The sequence below is a fragment of the Electrona antarctica genome (assembly GCF_951216825.1).
Source record: "Electrona antarctica genome assembly, chromosome: 19".
Classification (NCBI taxonomy): domain Eukaryota; kingdom Metazoa; phylum Chordata; class Actinopteri; order Myctophiformes; family Myctophidae; genus Electrona; species Electrona antarctica.
This window is the reverse complement of record NC_136800.1, coordinates 22,364,592-22,388,449: the sequence shown is the minus strand read 5'-3', so window position 1 is coordinate 22,388,449 and position 23,858 is coordinate 22,364,592. Positions and strand designations below refer to the sequence as shown.

Below are 23,858 nucleotides of genomic sequence, written 5' to 3'. Positions count from 1 at the left end.
AATGACTGACCTAAACCACTTCTCTTTTTGCTTGGAAGTGTATTCCCAATGTGCTGCCGTTTATTTTCCATCCTGTGGTCTCCTATGCATTCCTTCTTCCTTAACTCATCCTCAACCTTTTATAAGCTGTGGAAATGTGTTCTCCTTTTCTTTTTTGCCCACACGGATCTTTGAAGCCTTCACATTTTCTATATTGTCGAAGCCGATGCAGTGATGCACTGCTGAATGTTTTACGGCTACTTCTCATTGTAGAAGTCGTCACACAAAAATAGTAAATTGTGGCAAGCGACAACTTCGAGTTCGTGCTACTGGGACAAATCTCAGCCTTCAAACCACGTGACTGAAAGACGTCCCTTTCCGTTATATTTGGAAAGATGGTCAGTCTCATAAGGGGCTGGGTTTCTCTTCTTTAACCCACGACATAAAAAACACATCTGTTGTAGGCATGACGAGACAAAAGCATTAAGAGAACTCTAGGAACTATGATTAAGAAGATAATCGCTTAAAAATGGCAATAAGGGAGCTCAAAGTGTGTCTTTTAGGGGTAAGTACTAAGTGGCAGATGTTTTTTCTTCTTTCTGTGTTGTCTGACTGATCACCGTTTTGCACATCGACAACATTTTTGGGGATTCCGCGTTACTTCGTCTGGTTGCGGCGATACATCATTAAATAATTGAGTTTATTATTGGTCTTTAAAACTTGGTCAAAACAACTCGTCCCAGTGGTCGACCCACTTTCTTGCGGATCAGAACGGTTTGCTGGTCTGCCTGCAGACAGGCAAGCATTTATGAAATTCTGTTTATATACAGTAGGCTATATTGTCCGGCTTTTGGGATTTATTGTTGTCTGCTGTCCCCTTTTGCCATCTTTACTTCTTTTCCGCCCCTCGCCTTTGTCCTTTAAAATGACCAGGCATGAATGACGTCATCATCCGGCTAGTTGATACAAGTTAACCAGATTGTTGCTGTGTATGCAAAACACCACCAGACCAGTGTCTTTGTAAAGACAGTTCCGTTTAACGGTGTTCTGACAGTGACACGGAACAACGACGAGGAATGTGCATGACTTTATTCACTTTAGAAAAACGAGGAACTCCATCCACATACCACTGTGGTCTCATGCATTCCAAGATGTTTCGAATTAAAAGTTGAGGCAGTGTACTCTCAATAATCTCTCATATGATGTCTATTGTCTATGTATGTCCATGTTTACGTTTGTGTGTGTGTGTGTGTGTGTGTGTGTGTGTGTGTGTGTGTGTGTGTGTGTGTGTGTGTGTGTGAGAGAGAGAGAAAGAGAGATATTCACAAGATTTTAGTTTATTATTTTTTGTTACAGCTTATATATACAAATACCCAGGAGTCATTTGTTTTGTTTTGGTTCCTCAACTGTAGCAGCAAATAACAACAAATGCATTTAAGAGTTAAAGCTAAATATGTGTGCATTACTCATGTGGGCTATAGGCTACTGTGTGTGTGTGTGTGTGTGTGTGTGTGTGTGCGAGTGACAGGCAACAGTCAATTTAGTCATCATTTAGAAGGCCACAATGGAAATAAGCCTCAGGCCTTTGTTGTGTTTTTATAATTTATATTATATATATTTATAAATATATTATTTATAATTATTTTTTCAATGTTTGTAGATATTTTGTCTGATGTATGTTGTGGAAGTGCTGATGTGCTCTTCTTTTTATATGCATTCATCAACCCAACCTGATCGCTGCTATTGAGCCTATAACTATACTGCGTTTGGCCTTGTGGATGAGGAAGCACTTTCCATGTATCTGAAGCCATTCGTGGTTCGGATGGATAGGATCCTCACAGTGACGTTACGTAGTCTCTGCGGTCTCCTGTAGTAGTAGTCCACAGTCCACACCACGGTCAGCTCCTTGGTCTTGTCGACGCTGAGAGACAGGTTGTTCTCATGGCAATATTGGTCAGGTTCTCAACCTCTCAAGTAGGTCATCTCATAATCTGCGATCAGTCCTCATTTCACTGTCAAGACGTCGGCAAACTTGACCACTGGTTTGGAGCTGTGTGTGGTCTGTCCGTACAGGGAGCAGAGCAAGGGACCCTGTGTTGAGGGGATGGGACGATATGAAAATTACATGTCACGATTATTGTGGCAAAAATAATTGCGATTAATGATATCACGATAATCAAAATAATTTATGCTAAAAACTTAAAATGGACTTTTGTCAACCACTTGAACCCCCAACATCCCTATTCTGGGGGGAATGTAACACACACTGCGTTCTGAGCTTGTAGTTGTAGATCAGATATTTTTGGTGAATCGATTTGTGATTTTGTGTACACTGAAATAAGAGTGTACCAAGTGCGCTCTTTACAGGTCCCTTTTATCAAGTATAAGAGGGTTTAAGTGGTACTGAATTTGCAGCTCAACAACAGTTAATTCATCCTAGTGTATGACGGAGGACAATTTCTCAATACATTTATATATCCGCAATACGGTTATTTTTTTAAAAATCACGATAAAAGATAACTAATATCGTCCCATCCCTAGTTGAGGGTCGAGGGCAGAGCTGTCAGAGCCCATCCTCACCACCTGTCGTTCTGACTGAAAGTCCAGGATCCAGCTGCACAGGGTGATGGTAACCTGATATTGATCAGGTCCTTTATATGATTATAGTAGTATAGTATAGTATTTACGGTGCTCACTATTGAGGCAAGGGCAGCTAACTGTAGATGACAATGTCCTCAAATGCTCCATACGAATGGGTTGTGCAGCTGACCCCCAATGTGTGTGGGTTAACCTGTTGGGGGGGGGGGGGGAAATACCCAAGGAGCAATGATGTCTTTGCCGAATCATAAGTTGCACACTTGAGACATCATTGAGACATCATTGCTCCTCAGCACCGATCCAGCTTTTGTTAGCTGATTTGTTCGCTTTTTTGTTAGCTGTTTCGACACCTATGATGATCTACTATTCTACTTGAATGTTTACATATGCAACAATGATTTTATTGTATGTGTACTATCATGATCTGCATACATGTTTACATGTACTATATGTTTGCACATCCACGTGTATGTTTACATTTTGACTAGTCAAGACAAGTGTAATGACCTTTGATGCCTTGCTGTCATTTCTTCCATTTTTAGGACACTGGAGTTGGGAAGTCCAGTATTGTGTGCCGTTTTGTACAGGATCACTTTGATCACAACATAAGTCCAACAATAGGGTAAGATCATCACAGTTATTAAATACATTGTACGTAGGTGTGATGTACACAAACGTTAGACAGATAGCATTGAGCAATCAGCACTTTTAATCAGTTAGCAGGCAAGACGAAGCCAGCTTCATTTAGACCCAACTTCAAATTTGTTTGTAAGTAGCATTTCAGTAAACATTCTCAAGTGAACTTTAATAAATAGCAGTCAAGTATATTCTCTTGGCTTGCATGTGCACATATACTGTTAAGCCTAACTCTTGGTTAAGTCCACTATGAAAAAAGATAGGCTACACCAAATACCTATATCGCATTCAAATGCCTGTATATGATCATTATCTTTCTGGGATTTCGTTTTCACCAAGCCAGTATTCTTTGATCACCGCCAAATTGTGTGACTTTGTAGTAATTGCAGTAATTATAGAATACATTGTGCTGTAAACCATGCAAAATGTTGTTTATTCTTCACAGTGCATCATTCCTTACCAAGACAGTGCCGAGTGGACATGAATTGCACAAGTTCCTGATCTGGGACACAGCAGGACAGGAAAGGGTGTGTACTTGCACTACAGAAACATTTCACCTACCAATCAAGTTTATTATTATTTATATGCACACACATGGCCACTAGCCCAGGGGTCAGCAAAAGTTTGGCTTTGGGCCAAACTCTTTCAAAGACAGTAGATGGTGGACCAGAACACAATCAATGGCTAATTTAGGACCTGAAAGCTTATAACTATATTGTTATAAAAGTTGTGTGTATGGTATAACAATAGATGGAAAACCATTGTGGAACAAAATGTTACAGGTGCTAGCCTCATCCTTGAATGTGGCACTTAGAATTATTTAGTTCATCAAAAAGTTTCAAAAGAACATTTTATCTGTAGAGATATCATATATCATGCTCCTTTTGGAACAATAGCACTTTCATGTTTTTAAGGTCTCTTAAAATGGAGAGAAACAAATTGTTTCTCGTTTCAAACAATGTATAATTTAAGGCATGTGTTGACAGTTGACAGTGAAAACACAATTTAAAATGTGTGCATGCTACCCGGTTTCATAAATTCAACACTATTGCTGTCCATAGCCTGCTCTACGTGGACTGTCAGTCAGCTATTGGAAAGTATTTACAAAGTAATTTGTCAGGCAAAATATTCTCGCTGGCGGGCCAGTTCTGGCCCACGGGCCGACTGTTGCCTACCACTGCACTAGGCAGAGGAAGACATTCCCCCCTACACTTTTCAAATTGGCCTTATGGTAGCACTATAACAGGCCGATTCACGTTTTTACCTATAACTGGACCGATCAGCGTGAAACTTTGCACGCACACTCCTTAGAGGCCAAGGACTCCACTCCACCTCTGCCCAGCATTTTGCACATTGGCCTTTTATAGTGCCACCAGGAGGCCGATTTTTGCAAAACACATTTTTTACTCCTACAGATTTTGTCCAAACATCAGTCAAATTAATTGCTACACATTATCTCTATAGTCATGTGATCAGCACAGATCTATCAGGTTTGTCATAATCCATTCTGATTGGCTAAGATTGGCATCTAAAGTTTGCAGGATTGAAAAAGCATAAACGCAGCATCCGATTGCCGTGAAACACACACTTTCAAAGATCACCCAGGAGATTAAAAAAATGACAGTGAAAATATCAGATCTACAAGCTCACAACGCTTCACATTGTGTTATGTTCTTTTGGAATTAGACGCCCCCCCCAACAAATACACGAAAAACAAAACAACTACAAGCTACAGTTGCATGATGTGACTTTTATTTGAGGTTCACAAAAAGGCCTCAATCAACCCAATAGAAATTCATAATAGAAATATTCAAGACAATGATGAGTAGATGATACTCCCAGTGTCTTCCTTAAGATGCTGTGGGAGAAGCATTGTGTTTTGCCATTGCTCATAATCTAAGAAATTATTCTTTAATATATTTTTGCTGTTGTCCTAATAAATAGGAGTAAAACATTCACTCTGATTCACTGATGAAAGATGTTGCTGGACTGTTGGGTTTAATACATACATACATACATACATACACGCCACTGTTTAACATATTGAAGAAACGTTTTCAAATAGCTCAGAGCAATGTTCAGGGTTATTTGACACTCACACAATTATTGTTCCAGATACCATTATTTAATGTTGTGCATTTTTCATTGTTGCAGTTAAAATACAAGTAAATAAGAAAGATAAAATGAAAAACTCTAAAAGGGCTGTGTTGCGACCTTTCATAGCACCACCATGAGGCCGCTTTGAAGCATTTGGGGTGCTAGATTTTCCTTGTGATGGTTTTTCTTTTCTTTTTTAACGATAATGCTAAATAATTGTGATTATCTCAAATATTTCTGATCAGCGATTATGTCAGCAAGCACGGTCAGGACCTGGACGAATTAGTGATGTCTCGATTGTGGCCAGATCAAGTCAAATCAAGACTAGTCAGATCTGGCCCAGAATATCACCTGATTTCAACCAACATAAATTCTGCCCATTAAGACGGATGTCCCTGGATGAATCAGAGAGAGTCTGATAGAGGCCACATCAACTTAAGTCATCATAACTAGTCAGATCTGGCCCAAAATAAGCTATATTATTTAAACTGGTGAAGACGTCCTGGAAATGACGTAAAGATCATCCCCATATTGGCTGTGATCTGGCCTAGTCCTGAACGTCACCGGAGTCACTGGAGGACGTCATCATAACGTTATCATGACATCATTTGGCTTGCTGGGCTCCCCTAGCCAATAGGTTGGTAGCAACAGGGACAGCAGCAGTATATGCACAGGGAAATGGCACTGACTAAACCAGGGACAAACAACATAGCGTATTTCAGTATTTTCAACACTGTTATACCTTACAATTACATGATGTCCTGTTTACAAATCCACAAAAAACGAACTCTTCATTGATTGCAATGATTTAATCAAAAACAACATCTCAGGTGCTGTCTATACGAGGACGTATTCTGCGTTACCCGGACAAGTATTTAGCCGAGCTGCCCTTTCTGCCACACGGAGAGGCGTTTTTGGGGACGTAACCGGCTCTTTTTGAAACCACCTCCCAGAGTGGCAAACTTCCCCTCGCCCCTCCAAACTAACCTCACGTCACCAGGCTTATTTCCACCTCCAGTATCACAGCTATTTTATATTTGCACATAATGTCTATAAGTCTCTTCTCGGAAAATAGCCGATCTGCAGCCAGTGAGCTTGTAGATGAGCTATTTTCGGAGATTGATATAAATTATGGTGATTACCAATCTGGAAAGACAAGAAAAAAACGGATGATCTATTATTGTTACTAATGGTGTAGTGTAGAATAGATTAGTATATAGGCTATAAAGATAGGCAGCACGCAGCCACCGCTGTCTGTCCGATAAACACATCGTTTACTGTCCATATTCCTCTATAAACCGCCTGTTTTCACTGTTTCTAATTCCTCTTTTTTATACTTTTGTATAGTAGCCTATGTGCAATTTCTCTTGTTAACTAGCTGCAGAGTGCAGATTAGGCAAAATGTTTAGCGCTGTGCAGGCAGCAGGTGGAATCAATCTATTAACGAGCAATTATCTGACATTCAGCGGTGTTGCGCACCGGTGAATATATTCAATCTCCAAAGTCAAACTCAAAAGTTCACAATGCATCATGCCGCCCCTCGTTGTGAGCTTTAAGATCTGCAAACTATGAATCTCATGCTTATGTATACTTTGTAGCCTAATTCTGGCAGAAGAGGGTAGTTATGAGAATATTAGTAGGCCTATGTAAAATCATTAAAATTGTAATGATTTGTAATGAAAAGAAAGAAACATCAGCTACAGTTGAGTATGCCCAGTAGTCTACTGAATGATACTGACATGATACTGACCAGTGACCATGATACTGACATGATACAGACATGATACTGACCATGATACTGACATGATACAGACATGATACTGACCATGACACTGACATGATACAGACATAATACTGACATGATATTGACATGATCCTGACATGATACAGACATGATACAGACATGATACTGACCATGATACTGACATGATAGTGACATGAACCTGACATGATACTGACATGATCCTGACTTGATACTGACACGATAGTGACATGAAACTGACATGATAGTGACATGATAGTGACATGATACTGACATGAGCCTGACATGATACTGACACGATAGTGTCATGATACTGACATGATAGTGACATGATACTGACATGATAGTGACATGAGCCTGACATGATACTGACACGATAGTGTCTTGATACTGACATGATAGTGACATGATACTGACATGATAGTGACATGATCCTGACATGATACTGACACGATAGTGACATGATACTGACACGATAGTGACATGATACTGACCTAGCCTCGCGTAGCGATACTAATGTGTGTGGATATTAGTCTTGTCCCTCTCAGTGTTAGATTTATTTCCTGCAATGTCCCGCCCCATATTTGCATACTGGGCCCTGGTTGGTTATAGCCTGATCCAGACGAATCTGGTTGGCCTGTCACCCTTTCGGCCGTGAAGTCCTCCCACAATTGAGAGGGGCCAGGCTTAATCTGCCTGGGGCAATATGCATTGCAAAGGCAGATGAAGGCTGGCTTACGTGAGGCTGATACTGACCATGATACTGACATGATAGTGACATGATACTGACCATGATATTGACCATGATGTTGACCGTGATACTGCCATGATACAAACCATGTCTTTATTTAAAAAAGTAAAACATATAATGTTTGTTTACATCTGATAAAGCCCTTTAAAATGTCACATACGCCCTTGATCCAAGCCCTTGATATGCAAACAAGCCCTTGATATGCAAACATAACATAACCACATAGCCTGAGGTATTAATATCTATGTAGATACTGTTTGTTCTGTATAGAAAGTTAAACATACGATATTTACTGTACCATACCTACAGTAGGTGTGTCTGGTGGATCAGCCAGTTAGTATGTCAGTAGCCTTGAGCAGGGCTTGGGGGGTTTCAGGTAGAACCCCATCAAACTTAATATAGCATCGAAATCAGTTTATAAACCTTAACCATATTGGCATAGGAGCCTATCTCCTGTTTCTGTAACGTGAGGCATCATGATGTACAGTACAAGTACACCCCCTGGACATGATACTAGTATGTAACAGGGAGTTACCCCTATCCACGATAGACTTTACATTTATATTTATACGTACAGTATGTACATTATGTTAACTCATTCAGACCCAGTTCAGATGTGTAGTGTCAGAATCTAAGTCCAACTTATTTCATTTGATTGCATCAGGTGCCTGTGGTTAGTGCACTAACTCATTGGTTCCCAACCGTTTTATACTGAAGTACCACCTCAGAAAATATTTGGCCCTCCAAGTAGCACCATAATAACTGATGTTAAAATACAGGAGCGTATACTTGCCCTTTTTGTTCCATTCCTAAGCCAATAATGCTGCTGCTCTGACAAAACTCTGTCTAATCACTATCACTAATCAGCACAACTGATGATATTTCTAATGTGATTAATCCGTTCTCATCTTCTATTAACGGCTAGGTGTGCTTGTCATGCTCTGTCTGTCTGTCTGTCTGTCTGTCTGTCTGTCTGTCTGTCTGTCTGTCTGTCTGTCTGTCTGTCTGTCTGTCTGTCTGTCTGTCTGTCTGTCTGTCTGCCTGCCTGCTTGGGGCACCAACAGGTGAGAAAGTGGTGCTGTTGAGCTTTACACTGTGCACAGATGCATGATGGGAAACCGAGTTTTTTGTGTAACACCAATGTCTTTCAGTGACTATAATAATAATAATATAAGTATAGTTCCACCGCTCAGTTCAGATGGGTCTGATTTTATTGTCTGCCACACCAAGCTCTGGAGATTCCAAAAACGCTGAGCTCCCATTATGAACAATTAAAAACATACGCTGCACTCTCAAAAAAATAAACATCTTGGTGAACATGGCGACCTTACTGTGAATTGTTTTCCTTCATCATTTCCAGCTACAGTGACACGCACATGTTGAACAAATAAAAAAGAAAGATCCACTACAATTCAAGTGCAGGATGAACTGGTCAAGATGGGTAGTATCCTGCTAAAAGTCTGCACACTGTCAAATACAACTGCTCTCAGACTATTGATGTGGTTATTGTTGTGTTGAAACCACATACCATAGATGACGTTACTTAGGGAGCATGGCCCTATAGTTCACTGTATAGAGTAGCATGAGCTGAGCTATGGCTGGTGTTGCAGCGTGAGCTGAGCTGTATGGTTTCGGTCTAAGTCGGGCGGCGGTGGCTCAGGGGTAGAGTCGCCGGATGGTAACCACAAGGTTGCCAGTTCGAACCCGGGCTCCCCCTGTCGAAGTGTCCTTGAGCAAGACACTGAACCCCTAATTGTCTCCACCAGGCCGAAGGCATGGGGAGAGAGTATGTTTTGCACTCCGTCCATGTGTGTGTGTGTGTGTGTGTCCGTCCTTCCGTCCGTCTGTTACCAGCTAATCTCCGGCACCGTTAACCCGGTCGATGCCAAACTTTGCACACACACTCCCTGGATGCCAACGATGAACCTCTGCCCCACATTTTCCAGAACGGCCTGTTATAGCGCCACCATGAGGCAGCTTTTCACATTTTTTACCTAAAACTGCACCGATCTGTGTGAAACGTTGCATGCACACTCCCTAGAGGCCAAGGACAAATCTTTGACCTGCATTTTCCGCATCTGCCTTTTATAGCGCCACCAGGAGGCCGACTTTTGTAAAACACATTTTTGGATATTACTCCTCCAGATTCTGTCCAAAAATCTCACAAATCGTTACACAGTATCTCTATGGTCATGTGCTCAAGTCGGATCTGTCCGATATTTCATATTCCATCCTAATTGGCTATAATTGGCTTTCACAGTTTGCAAGATTGCCCCGTTTTGAACAAAAGCCTCAAATCATGAACGCAGCATGCAATGTACGTGAAATCTTTCACACATTTTCTTACTGGGCTGAGGAACCCTTTTCACATTGGCCTGTTATAGCGCCACCAACAGGTTGATTTTTGCAAAACACTTTTTTGGAACAAAATGCCTCAAATCATCCAATTGCCATTAAAGGCGTATGAAGAAATGGCACCCTTTTCACATTGGCCTATTATAGTGCCACCAGGCACTCTGCATTTCCTCAACAAAATGAAGACAATTGTTGCAAAAAACTAACAAAAAAAAAAACATGTTTATATTACTCCTAAACATATTGCCAAACATCTCACACAGTCCTATCCTCCTGTTGGAGACCTGTGCCCAGAAGGGCACTTTTTCTAGTTGCTCCTGATGTGCTGGTTGGTGCCTTGCATGGTTTCCTCCGCCATCAGTGTATGAATGTGTGCGTGAATGGGTGAATGTAATGCACAATCTCTGTAAAGCGCATTGGATAAAGGCGCTATATAAATGCACATTTACCATTTAAGTCTAGGGTTCGAATCCACCGCAGTGCATCTGTCTTTCTGTATCGTCTAAAATGGCCACAATTGGCTGTGTTTGAGGGATGGAAGTGATCTTTGTCACTGCAGAATAGATACCCCTACAGGCTTGGGCGACGCCTGTCAGTGGGGATTGTTGAACGGAAGGAGTAGGTGGGAGGTGCTACTGTACGTCTTCCCAGTGGGGTCTCCTCACTGGCAGTGAGCAATGTAGGCTGCAAACAATAGCTGTGGCAAGCAGAGAGAGTAATTAATTGACATAATGATTAAATTGAGGGAATAACTTTATTTTCTTCCATAACACAAACCCTTAATTTACAGACCAGCTGTTAATATGTTGTTAAATAAAATTATTTGGGGGCACTCCCTGAATATAAAAGTACAAACTTTTGTGTATGTTCACATGACCTGATGAAGATCAAATAGATCGAAACGTTGTCAGAATTTTCAATAAAGAACGTCTTTCTTATACCCATGGTGTGCGGGCTCCATCCAATACCTACTGAAGTTTCTTTAGCCCAGCACCCAGCCTGTTGATGTGCGTGTTCTACGTCCGCTCTAAATAAAATTATTTCCCACTGCTCAGTGGGAAATAATTATTATTTTTTTGCTCTGTAGACCAGGTGTAGCTACTAATCTATCTTAATGGTACACCTCAGTAATGGCTGCGCCCAGGGCACCCCTCTGTGGATTCGTCTATACGATGGAAAGCGGGTGATATTGTGCCATTATGGTCTTCACCCAGATTCGAACCCACAATGTTGATTCACACACTAATGGGTTGAGACCACTCAGTGTCCTTCAGCTTATCAAGCAAAGCAACTTCAAAGCAAGTCAAACTTATTCACACTTCATAAATCATGCCTGAATATTAGTGTATTGACACTCCCATTTTGTCGAGGAATGCAGCAGTTAGTTACACAATCTCTTATCTGCCATGTGTGTCATCGTGAAGTGGGGTGATTTGTTTGCATGAAGAGGATTATTCACACAGGTCCGGAGTTTGAGGAGCTGTTTTGTCACAGTGCAACATAACAGGCACTATGAGGGGAGGTAGGATTACTGGATGGACAGAATCAATCCTGTTCACGTGGGAAAGGCTAGCTTGAACATCATGGTACATGGAACACCAGTATTAACTCCTTCAACCTTATTTTAAAATTAAATCTAAAATATCTGATGTACAAGCTCACAACACCTCGCATCACGACATTGATGAGCCTGTAGATTATGCTATTCTTGTGTTTTGTTTGGAAAATGTTATCTATTTTCATGAGACGCCACAGTCTGAACTGATTCATGCTCAAATAGGGACTCTTTTTGTTATAGCCTAGTCGTACATACATGCACAACTCCTATTTATTTTGCACTCACTTTGTTATGTCATGCACTTTATGTTCTCTCTCTACCTCTTAACTGCAATATGAGCCTGCACAACCACGTTTTTCACCCACCTTACTTGTAATGTGATGTGACAATAAAGATTGATTCTGATTCTGATTCTGAAATAGGGAAACCAGGGTGACAGGGGTTAACCTATTTAGACTTGTTGTAACCTGGTTGTAACCTATACGTTGTTATACCTTTCAATCCGGGAGCTACCTCTGTGTACATGTAGCAACATCATTATTTTTGAATACGAATTTGAAGGTTTTGAGAAAGAGAAGGTTTTAAATGGTGTTTTTAGAATCGACCTCAGGTCTAAATGGGAAATGTCTGTCTTTTTTCTTCTTTTTTCTGAGGCATTAGCGTTTACATGCTTAACAACTTAAGCCCTATGTGATCGTATGACAAATAGCAACAAAAAAAGCCAAGCTTGTGAGCTTATAGATCTGCTATTTTAGCTATATTTAAATTCTCTTTTAAAATTGTGAACACAATTAAGGACACCAGGGTTAATGTGGTTTACCATGTGCCACCCTCTGTAGTGTTAATATTGTTTGTCAAGTTAAAGGTTTCCTTACAGTCTAAGTGCCATGTGCCACCCTCTGTAGTGTTAATATTGTTTGTCAAGTTAAAGGTTTCCTTACAGTCTAAGTGCCATGTGCCACCATCTGTAGTGTTAATATTGTTTGTCAAGTTAAAGGTTTCCTTACAGTCAAATTGTTTAGAGATATTCATTCAATGTGCATTCTTCTAATCATTGCATGAACTTATCCAAACCTTCAGGAATCAATTATGTGATATGTTTAGCATTCATTCTGTGACATTCCTCAATTATAGACTAGATCTCTAGTTGATCACAAGACTGTTGCATAGCATGATGAACTGATGAAGCATGCTGAATAATGTGATGTTCCATATGATGCCATTTTTACCAGCTGCTTGCAAAGCTGCTGGTCAAAGAATACCCTGGAAATGTACGCCACAAGTTCGCCACCTAGTTTGTCGTCTGACGTTCACTTCATGGGGCCAGTCCAATGGCGGCTCACATGCTTAAAATAATAGCCATAGTAGCCAATTTGAATGGAATCTGCTCAAACTGACTGATACTGATACAGAACCATATATTGCTGTCAGGTGGAAACCTTGTATGACCAAAACCATTCCTTTACTAAATATATAATAAACACAAAAAAAATACAATAGTTAAAATAGCCTATCTGCAAGCTCACAATGCATCATATTCATATCTCGACACGTTGGGAGCTTGTAGATCTGCTATTTTTTACTGTGGACCACCACCGCCGCAAATAATTTAAAAAAAGCAGCTGGTAATAATATGACTGTCATCATTTCTTGTTTCTTCTTCTTCTTTTCTTGTAGTTTCACTCACTAGCTCCTATGTACTACCGAGGATCTGCTGCTGCTGTTATCGTCTATGACATTACTAAACTGGTAAGAAAGATGGGAAGCTCTTGTTTGGGACATATCGGGGTAGTACTCATCATAGTATCTGTTAATTTAACATCATTGTGAAATACAGTAATAACATTTAACTTTTTTCTGTTGAGAATTCATTGTTTTGGTCTTTTCACAGGCTATGTTGACAATGAGAAAATATTCTTTAATGACACCGGCCTTTATCCTTTAACCACATACACCCTAGCATCCCTATGCTGGGGAAAATAGCCAATCTACAAGCTCAAATGTGACGCAATGGGCCATGTTGTGAGCTTGTAAAGTGGCTATTTTCAGTGAAGAGATGTTGTGTAGAGGAAGGAAAAGGGAGCGGAATCATGGGATCAAGTATAGAGCCATGGGGGACATCGGTCAGCTAAGTGTATATGGTTTAATTGTTTAATCAAGACACTTTAGCTTCAGTTCTCTTCAGTAGAACAGCAGAGTCACCAATAGCAGCACTAGTGGTACTGGGTGCTCACAGCTGTCATCATGTTTAACGTAGTGGTATTTGTTGACAAAGAGTATGTTTGCTCAGAAAAACATCCCAGTTAAAGTATTTCCTAGCCCTGAGGTGACTGTTATTTTGCTGTGTTGTCTAGGACTCTTTCCAGACACTGAAGAAGTGGGTGAAGGAGTTGAAAGAACATGGACCAGAGGACATTGTTGTAGCCATAGCAGGGAACAAGAATGATTTAGGAGACATCAGGTGGGTCAATAACTATGCTTCTATATTGTATTAGTGCAGTATTGATATGAGAGAGAGAGAGAGAGAGAGAGAGAGAGAGAGACCTTTATTGGAGGGAATATCATGTGTCATAGCAGCAACAACAATATGAATAAAACAGAAGCTACACTAGGTACAGGTAAGAGTAAAAAGAAAAAAACAATCTATACATTCCAGGATTGTCTGTTCTGTGTATCTGTATCAGTAATAAATAAATGCATACAGTCTATTACCTATACATTATATGAACCATCTATCAACAGTGAATATAATTGGATAATTGGATATACATATTGGCAATTACTTACAGAGAAACAAATGAAACCGGGTTAGACAGTTCATGGGCACCTAAGGGCCTAAGAGCACCTTTTCCTCCACACAGCCAAACTGCCTATAGCAGCTGAAACAGAGCAATATATAAGTTGTTTGGCTTTGCTCTTTGTCATGCCAGCGATTTTCAGGCCACTCGTGGTCAGTTTATATATATATGGCCTTTGGCCTAGGCGTCCAAATATGAGTATGCAGAGTCTACATCTGTACCCAAAGTTTGTTATGATTCGAGTGAGTGAGTGAGTGAGTGAGTGAGTGAGTGAGTGAGTGAGTGAGTGAATGAATTAATGCATTACATTTAATTGAAGGTGCTTTTAAGGTGCTTTCAATAAAAGCATCTACCAAATTGCATGAATAACAAATTTAAATCAAACCTGCACCCCAGTGATATTTAAGGTGGACTCTTTGACTGAAGCAACAATAGAAGATCTCCCAATATTGACAAGAATGCTGATTGCGGTGCTCCCGTTCCACTGTGGCCTACCACTTGCTGACTGACTTTAATTTCCCTCTCATTTACAGGGAAGTGCCTATGAAGGAAGCTAAGGAGTTCGCTGAATCGATTGCAGCTATTTTCATTGAGACCAGTGCTAGAAATGCTGTCAACGTTGAGGAACTCTTTCAGAAAATCAGTACGTTTCCTGCCACTTGTGGTTAACATCATGTGTGACATGTGTCACCAGGTCATGGTGCGTGCTGTGGGTCTAGAAATTGTCAGTGTTTCAAGCAACGGTCGGTCACCCATCAGAGGCCCCCTTTTGACCTAATTCAAACTAAAGGTCATTTTATGGTTGGTAGAAGGGTAATCATGAGGTTCCATGGAAATGACTGGATTATTTCCCTGTGTCAGTGTGTTATGAATTTAACTTGCTGAGTATATGCTAGGCAGGCCAAAAGGGATGAAAAAAATAGATAGATATACAGTTCTTAGAGATTCATAAAAGAATACAGTTAACAATAAATTCCAAACAATCCTTTGGTATTTGGCACGTCACTGGTAGAATAGACAGTGTTGCTTGCCCTAGTCAAAATACACTGGCATTTGGCAGTGGTGTGTGGTGTTACCATTAATGGAACTACTACTCAAACTGCTTTTTGGTGCTAAAAATGACTGATTAGTGATTACCTAATCTCTCAAGACGGATTCTGCTAACAGCTGACTCTGTCAGCACCACTGCCCTAAACATGTAGTCATCAGCTTTCGTGTATGGGTGTGAGGCTTGGTTACAAATTCCCTTAAAGTCTCTTGAAACTCTCGACTGGGGTGAGGGTTACTACACCTAACTTAACCTGCCTGTTGGAAGCAGGACTGCCCATTGGAAGCTTTCGTGAATCGTGAGAGAAAAGCCACGTTCTTCACCAAAATACAGCAGTAGAATGGCATGCTTGATGACCCCTTGTGGTATGTATGTTCTTCAATTGCGAAAGAAGTAGAACCAAGTAATGTATTCTCATTCATCTGAGATAATGGAAAAACGAGATCATATTGAGAGTGACCGAAGGGACATGATTCATAAATTGCAATCCAAAAAAGCAACAAGATATAAGCCCAGAAGTATCTGTTCTTTCACTCTATACCAGCACAAGCAGTACTCCTTACATTGATGACTATTTGAGGATAACCTTTACGCGGTTCCGGTTGTCCTCTCATAGACTGCGTGTGGAAATGGGGAGGTGGAGTTGCATACCACCTGAATAGCGTATTTGTCATCAAAGTTTTGTATTGATTTTACAATAAAGCAATAAAAAAAAAACCCCCAATGGACAACACCCCTCCATGAATAGCGTATTTGTCACTGTGAGACTGGTATACAAAACGAACAGTACATACTGGTGTGTCCCCTCACACAAGACATCAGAGTGAAATATGGACATGAGTTTACTGATTTGAGCTCACTCTTTGTGGGCACTAACAGAGGAACTGTGCGTATGCTACATGCTTGCCTGTCACTGTTGTATGTGTATAAAGGGATTTTTTGTTGTGTATTGTATAATGTATTGTACCTATTTTTAAGTTTGTATTCATGTGTTATCAATTATTGTTTGAACCCAATGTTTTATACATTTGTGTCAATAAAGTAACTAACCAACTAGTGTTGTTGTAAGTAGGAATAAACACAGAAGCACCCGGTATGAGGTAGTAGACTAAGAAAGGTGAGGAGCCAAACCGAGTTTCTGTTTCTACACAAAAAACTAGGGGGTGCCCACAGAGAGGCAAAAACAAAGAGAAATAATTTGGGTTCCCACTTCCCAGATTGGTGATTATCTAGTCTGAAAACCAACTCTGATTCTGATCGCTTTTCTTTGTAGGTAAACAGATTCCGCCGCTGGAAAATCCCGATGCAGAGAGCAACGAGTCCTTCAAACTTAACCGGCAGCCACCTCCATCAACCAGGAGATGCTGCTAATGACACTCCCCCACTGCACACCACTCCAACACACCACCTCATCTCCTCAGCATGCTGTACACAATATTCACAATGTGCTGGTCTGTGGCAATAGAGAGGAAGGTAATATGATAATGAACCTTATGAATAAGTTTAACACCCATCTGAACACTGTGTTGGACCAGGGGAATAGAGGAAGGTACACAACAGTTGGAAGAAACGTGATAGAAGTAGAAGTAGTAGCCTGTCCCCTGATTGGTCTTTGTGCTTCCTGATTTTGTACCTTCTGATTCTGATGGGGAACGGGAACAGAAAACATTTGGTTTGTCTCCCTCAAGTGGCCTTATGTCTGAATTACAATACAGTAGTTTGTTGGATGTCTAATAGGGCAGTTTTTAAGCATATCAGACGTAACCACTTGGTAAAATAAAATAACTGTTATATCACTAAAAAGTAAAAACACATTCTCACTGAAAACTAAAATAAACATTAATTGATAGCGAATCATCTAGTAACAGTTGATGTGCTATTGACAGGCAAATCTGAAAAGTGGAGGCAATATTAGTTTATTTTTGAAGTGTCAGTTGCTCACTTGCTCTGTAGAGGCTGTTGATGCACTGTGAACCTTAAATTACACTTTTTAGTATTATTATATATTTTTCCTCATGGAGATATTGTGTGTGTGTGTGTGTGTGTGTGTGTGTGTGTGTGTGTGTGTGTGTGTGTGTGTGTGTGTGTGTGTGTGTGTGTGTGTGTGTGTGTGTGTGTGTGTGTGTGTGTGTGTGTGTGTGTGTGTGTGTGTGTGTGTATATATATGTATAGAACTAGTGGTATAAGTTGTCGCTTCTAACTATATACATTTTATATTGCTAAAATTACAAAGGCTTTACATTCCATTGGCTCATGAGGTGTTGTGAGGCTGTGTAAGGATTTTACTGTAATGCCATCGACAGACCAGCTTAAATCTGTAATAGCAAGAACGGCCCCCAATAGAGCACCGAAGTCTGACGTCACTTTCAGTAGAGGGCGCCAATACACAGGTTCATGTATTGTTTTAGTTGCATTGAGATCCCCATAGGGCGATTGTAGGTCGTTTCATATAAGAACTGTGTTTGAAAAATAAACCGACTACCCCGGCCTTTCTGTCAGGGGAGTGGCTGTGCGTCGTTAATAATGTCCATTCATATTTGATACAGCCAGTTTCTGGAGAAAATGGAATTAATGTGGCCGCAAAAGCCTTGAAACTACATATGAAGGCAATGTCGCTGCTAATATACACCACGCCCAGCTGTCAACACATTGCGTTCCTGAGATTCCTCGTTGACGTAAGCTCAGCTGGTGGTGACTCCACCTTCAGTCGATGCTTCATATCCATATGAGTGAAAAGGCTGGGGTGATCGGTTTATTTTCCAAACACTGTTCTTATATGAGGCGATCTAAAATCCTCCTATGGAGATTACAATGCAAATAAAAAGTAGACGAACCTGTGGATTGACGCCCTCTACTGACAGTGACGTCAGGACTTCGGTGCTCTATGCTGAAACACTGCTATTCCATTGCCATTTTGTTTGCCAATTGTGTCATCTGAACTTGAGATACACACACTGCCACTATGTAATAGCCATTCACAAGTGTCAAATACATTTTAGTCTATTGAATCTTTAATTGTATTGTTTTTCTTTTTTTACCCTTTATCCTCCTAAATGTAAATGGTTAAATGATAGTTAAGGAAGTAATTTAGGCACCTGCGCAAACATGGAATTTGACCACTTGACAATTTTATAACAATTGTCTCTGTATCCCGACAGTATTGTTAATTATTTGTAAACTGCATAATTAATTGCAGTATAATTGCCACTTTGCCTTAAAGAAAGTCTGCACATGTATGGTTTAAACATGATTGCCAATCTGAGTATTAGTGAAACCACAGTTCCATACATCGGAGATGTTTACAGTTGTATTGTATAGTGAGTGAGTTACAAAATGTGCTACTTTTTACTCCCAGGCCGGTTGAGTTTTGACTTATTATGAAAGAGTATTTTACTTTGCACATGACTGACCACCATTCAACAGTGTTTATCATCTAATAATGTCTTACAGGTTATATGATATGTAGCACTATAGACTATATAAACAGTTTTGTGAAAAAAGAAAAAAAAGGAAAGGAGAAAAAAAAGAAAGATTTTTTTCCCATTTCTCGGATTGCCATTACGATGTTCATAGCCAAGTGCCTTAAAATAAAAATAAATATAATAATCAAAGCTGCTGTATGATGCAGCTAAAATGAGCATACTGCAAATTAGGTAGAGATGCGTGTATTCCTTTAATGCACTGGTTCTCAAAGCGGGATCCGAGGACCCCTTGATAGGGTTCCAGGGGGTCCCACACTAAATTAGTTAATATAGTATCAAACCATATAACCTTTTGAAAATGCAAAATCTACAAGCTTGCGACAAATTGTAAGCTTTTTGATGTGCTATTTTCAAAAATCTTGAAAAACATTGAGGGTCCTCGAGATGAAAACATTTGAGAACCACTGCTTCAATGTATGCCTGGGTCATGCAGCTAGATGCTACCCCCCTCTGTAATGTTTGTAGACCAGATGAACATTTGTACATTAATCTGTGTAATAAAGAAGTAATAATACATTTTCTTGGATATTTTCTTTGTGTGTTGTTTTTACTGTAGTGGAATTATGGAAATAATTTGATCTAATAGTGTTGTATAAGAAGTCTAAATGTTCCTGTTTAATGCTTTATGGCAATTCTACTCAAAATAATGAACTGTATGCAGTGCTGCAGAAATGGGAGGAGGCGAGGCAGAGGCCAAAAGTCAAACGAAAGTCATGAGCCAGATTTGACCCTATGACGACACAAGGGCATGCTTTGTCGGCCCAGGAAAGGGAAAAGAAAAACATGATGTGGCTGCAGTTCTTTCTCAAGCCACAAACACGTGAAGTAAGCATCCATTTTCCTTCAACTACAAGTTTGGCCACAAAACTGAATCACAACCAGATCTTACAGTTTACCACCTCCAACCACTGGTAGTTATATTGTGTTAACATGCTCTACTATACAGATATTTTATTTATATGTTCTGGGATTGCAGCTTTAAAGCGAGTGGAGCAGGACAGCAGGTATACTAATTGGAGATTAGTCTCAGTTAAACAGAATGCCAATGCACTGGACAAAAACATCATGATGCACTTCTGTCAATGTTCCCAGCAAGTTCCTATTTTTCTGCTTTCAGAGTCACACATGACATCAACCATCACCAATACCTCAATAAGTGTATAATCTAATCTCCTGAGGCTGGTCACGATAACCTTCTGCAGCTGGACGGAACATATGATGAAAACATCTTGCCGTGCAAAGCAACAAACCCCGCTCAAATAAATGGTGCATTTATATAGCGCCTTTATCCAAGGCGCTTTACATAGATTGTGCATTACATTCACCCATTCACAAACCGAGGGCGGCGGAAACCATGCAAGGCACCAACCAGCACCTCAGGAGCAATTAGGGGTTCAGTGTCTTGCTCAAGGACACTTCGACACTAACTCTGGGGGAGCCCGGGTTCGAACAGGCAACCTTGCGGTTTCCATCCAGCCACTCTACCCCTGAGCCACCGCCGACAGACCAACAAGAGACAGTTTAAAATCCTGAGTCTTAAAGGACAACTTTAGTTTGTTTCAACCAAGGTTCATGTTTTAGGTTGTTATTAGAGAAAGTAAAAGATGAGTGTTAATTTTCATTTGCTGCTTTCTTTCGTTTTAGGGATTTTAGCTGTTTTTGACAGGGGGGTAGGGGCATTCGAGCATGGGGCTAAATATATATGTTTTTCACAACATTTTATAGCGATATTTTTTGAAATTATTTACTATAGTCCTACTAGACCCCAAGAAATTACATCTGGCCACAAAAGATCACGGGTTCTACTGAATGTGTCAAACTGCCATATTGAGCCTATGACACACAGTGTGGCTTCCCCCAGTAGGCTACCTTCACATTCAGTAGATCCTATGATCTTTTATGGCCAGGTGTAATTTCTTGGGATCTAGTAGGACTATACACAGACACCACGCTAGACAGGAACGCCCAAAAACGAGTGGGCGGAGTCACAGTTTGAGGCGTTGTTTACGCGCCGTGGTGTCAGTGTATAGTAAATAATAAATAAATAAATAGCTATAAAATGTTGTAAAAAAAATACATATTTAGCCCCATGTTCGAATGCCCCCACCCCCCTGTCAAAATAGCTAAAATCCCTAAAACGAAAGAAAGCAGCAAATGAAAAATAATTAATACTCATCTTTTACTTTCTCTAATAACAACCTAAAACATGAACCTTGGTTGAAAAAAACGAAAGTTGTCCTAATTTGTTAGTGTGAAAATGGTATTGTACGTTTCCATGATCAAATTTACACCATTCTTCATGTCTATGTTTGTTACTGACAGTATACTATTGGGCTTGAGAAACTGAATTTAACAGGGCGCCACTTTGCCATTGAACTCAATGGCTGCGGCCGCAATGTTCTTCTGTCGCCCTATTACTTTCAATGGTGGTGTGCACGTTTTATATAGTATACTGTATATACTTGCATGTAAGCTGTGATTGATTGATTGATTGATTGATTGATTGATTGATTGATTGATTGATTGCTTGAATACTTTATTAGTCAAAGATACACAGAAACAGCACAGAAGTAGTGTAACACTTGGGCTAAAAGGATAACACCAAAATGTTTCCATTGTGGTCCTATGTATTCAATTCATCAACACAATATGTGAATAGTGCTTCCATTTAGGGTTCTGTTTCCACTGAGAGTTGTAACTTGCAAGAAAATGCAAAGCTCTTGACAGGGGGAAATGACAAGCAAATGACAAGGGGAAGAAACTACTTTCATTTCATTCTCCTCTCTCTCCCTCCAGATAATGAGGAAGACAAACTGTCCACAGCTGGAAGGGACACATGACAACATCTCTGTTGTATTCTACTGACTCGCCTGCCAGTGAGGAGCCTTCGTCATACTCCTCCCACGAACACTCCTGGCTGACAGGTGCATGCACATGCAGTGACAAATATCAACCTCCCTGCCTGGCTTCCCTCCCCAAACATGGGCCAATTGTGTTCATACAGACACTCAAAAAAGCCAGATGCACTGGGGAGGATTCGAAGTTCGAACCCCCTGCCTCCGCGGCAGGCACTTTTACCACTGCATCACCTGAGCGCCCGGAGGGTATCTGTGCATATATTTTTAGACTGTCATTATTCTTTTTGGCTTGACATCTACTGTATTGTATTGCTATACACTGTCTTGCTATTTTGCAAGATAGTGATCATAGGGTCTCCTCTGATGAGAAAAGCGAAAGCCTGTCTGCTAGGTATACCTGCCTGCCCCTCCACCTCCTCCTACTAGAGGAGGATGACTCAGAGTTATCTCAACCTGAAGATAACTTGGACATCCATGGTATATCCACCACCAAGTTTACTTTGTGCCCTCCTACCTCCCCAGTAACGAAAATATATTAAGACAGATAGGAAGCGGAAAGCTAACAACAGGTATACTCACATCAAAGACAACTTTTAGGATGTATTTCAATACTTCCTTTCCTTTTCCTTTATTTATTCAGGGAAGCCCATTGAGAACAAGCTCTCTTTTTCAAGGACTCCCTGATTACAGCATGAAAACAAGTACAGTTATAAAATACAATCCATTGAAAGACAATAACAAACATTTGGGTTACATAAAACAGGTGCAGTCACTATGTAATGTGTCCTCAAGAAGCACCCTATATATGTCTCTATAGAGACCAATCAAACCAGTTTCAGAGAGTCCTTAAATTTGTTCCATTTGTGTGGAGCATATGAAAGCAGTCCTTCCTTTTTCACTGTTGTAACTTATGGTACTGTTCAATACCATTTGTTATTCAATGTATAACTGTACTTAACAATAATCACAAGTTGGTATCCTTGTTTTTGTTTTGTTTTTTAAATGTTATCAAGGATAATTTTCAACTGGCCCGAATCATTATGTGATTGTAATGATAATACTGATAGTTGTGTTATTCCTGTGGGCGGGGGGTTGGACGGGTATTGATTTATGCTGTCAATGGCATACGTTGGAGCGGATCATTCCACTGGGGCCTTGTTTTGGTGCATAGCAGTGGATTCATCTCTCAAACAGTTCACAAAGGGGGAGGTCTGGTCTGCACTTATCACGAAGATGGACTTAACCGTGGCCAAGACTGTCAAAGGTCTTAAAGAGAGTGGAGCGGAATACTAACTGGAGATTAGTCTCAGTTAAACAGAGTCTAAATAGCTAAATACGGTGTACCAAAACCCCAGGATCCACTTCTGTCAACTTCCTCCTTTTCTGCTTTCAGAGTCACACATCCACCACCACTGATACCTCATTATGTGTGTAATCTAATTTCCAGGACCGCAATGTAAATCCTTCATGTGACTTTATTGCAATATCCTGATTGATTAGCTAATAGACTAGGCCGCTATATATCAACCAAATCAATATCTCAGTTATAATAGTACCCTCATTTAGTCATTTGGGAAACTCATGCTTAAATTATGGGCGCGTTCGGAAATAGCGCACTGAGCCCACTGTGCAATGAAAACTAATAGGCGAGTGCGCTCCGGTGCGGTATTTCCGAACGCGCCCTATATATGGCTGGTCCCTGCAGGCTGCAGCAAACCTTTTGTTTAGTTTTTTTTAGTCTTATTAGTCTAGAAATTTGTATTATGTTGTATTATATGTTGAGCACTGCCATTGTTGTCCCATTGTGAAGCACTTGAGGCATTGGTTTAAAATGGTGCAGTCAGAATACCGTGCTATTAAAGAAGAGTTTCGTGCTGCTGAAATGTCCAAGCCACATATAGGCCTATCTGATAAAAAAAACAAAAATGTGAATTGA

The 23,858-nt window shown here is 40.3% G+C and overlaps 1 protein-coding gene across 1 annotated transcript; it reads left to right on the top strand.

The window, feature by feature from the left end:
- The first annotated feature begins 227 nt into the window (after nucleotides 1-227).
- Nucleotides 228-19,590, top strand: rab31 (RAB31, member RAS oncogene family). The gene is made up of 7 exons (XM_079529945.1): nucleotides 228-544; nucleotides 3,120-3,199; nucleotides 3,659-3,740; nucleotides 13,414-13,485; nucleotides 14,091-14,197; nucleotides 15,068-15,177; nucleotides 16,856-19,590. Exons 1-7 carry the CDS (start codon nucleotides 509-511, stop codon nucleotides 16,951-16,953), a joined length of 585 nt encoding a protein of 194 aa, XP_079386071.1. The 5' UTR covers nucleotides 228-508; the 3' UTR covers nucleotides 16,954-19,590.
- The last annotated feature ends 4,268 nt before the right edge of the window (nucleotides 19,591-23,858 follow it).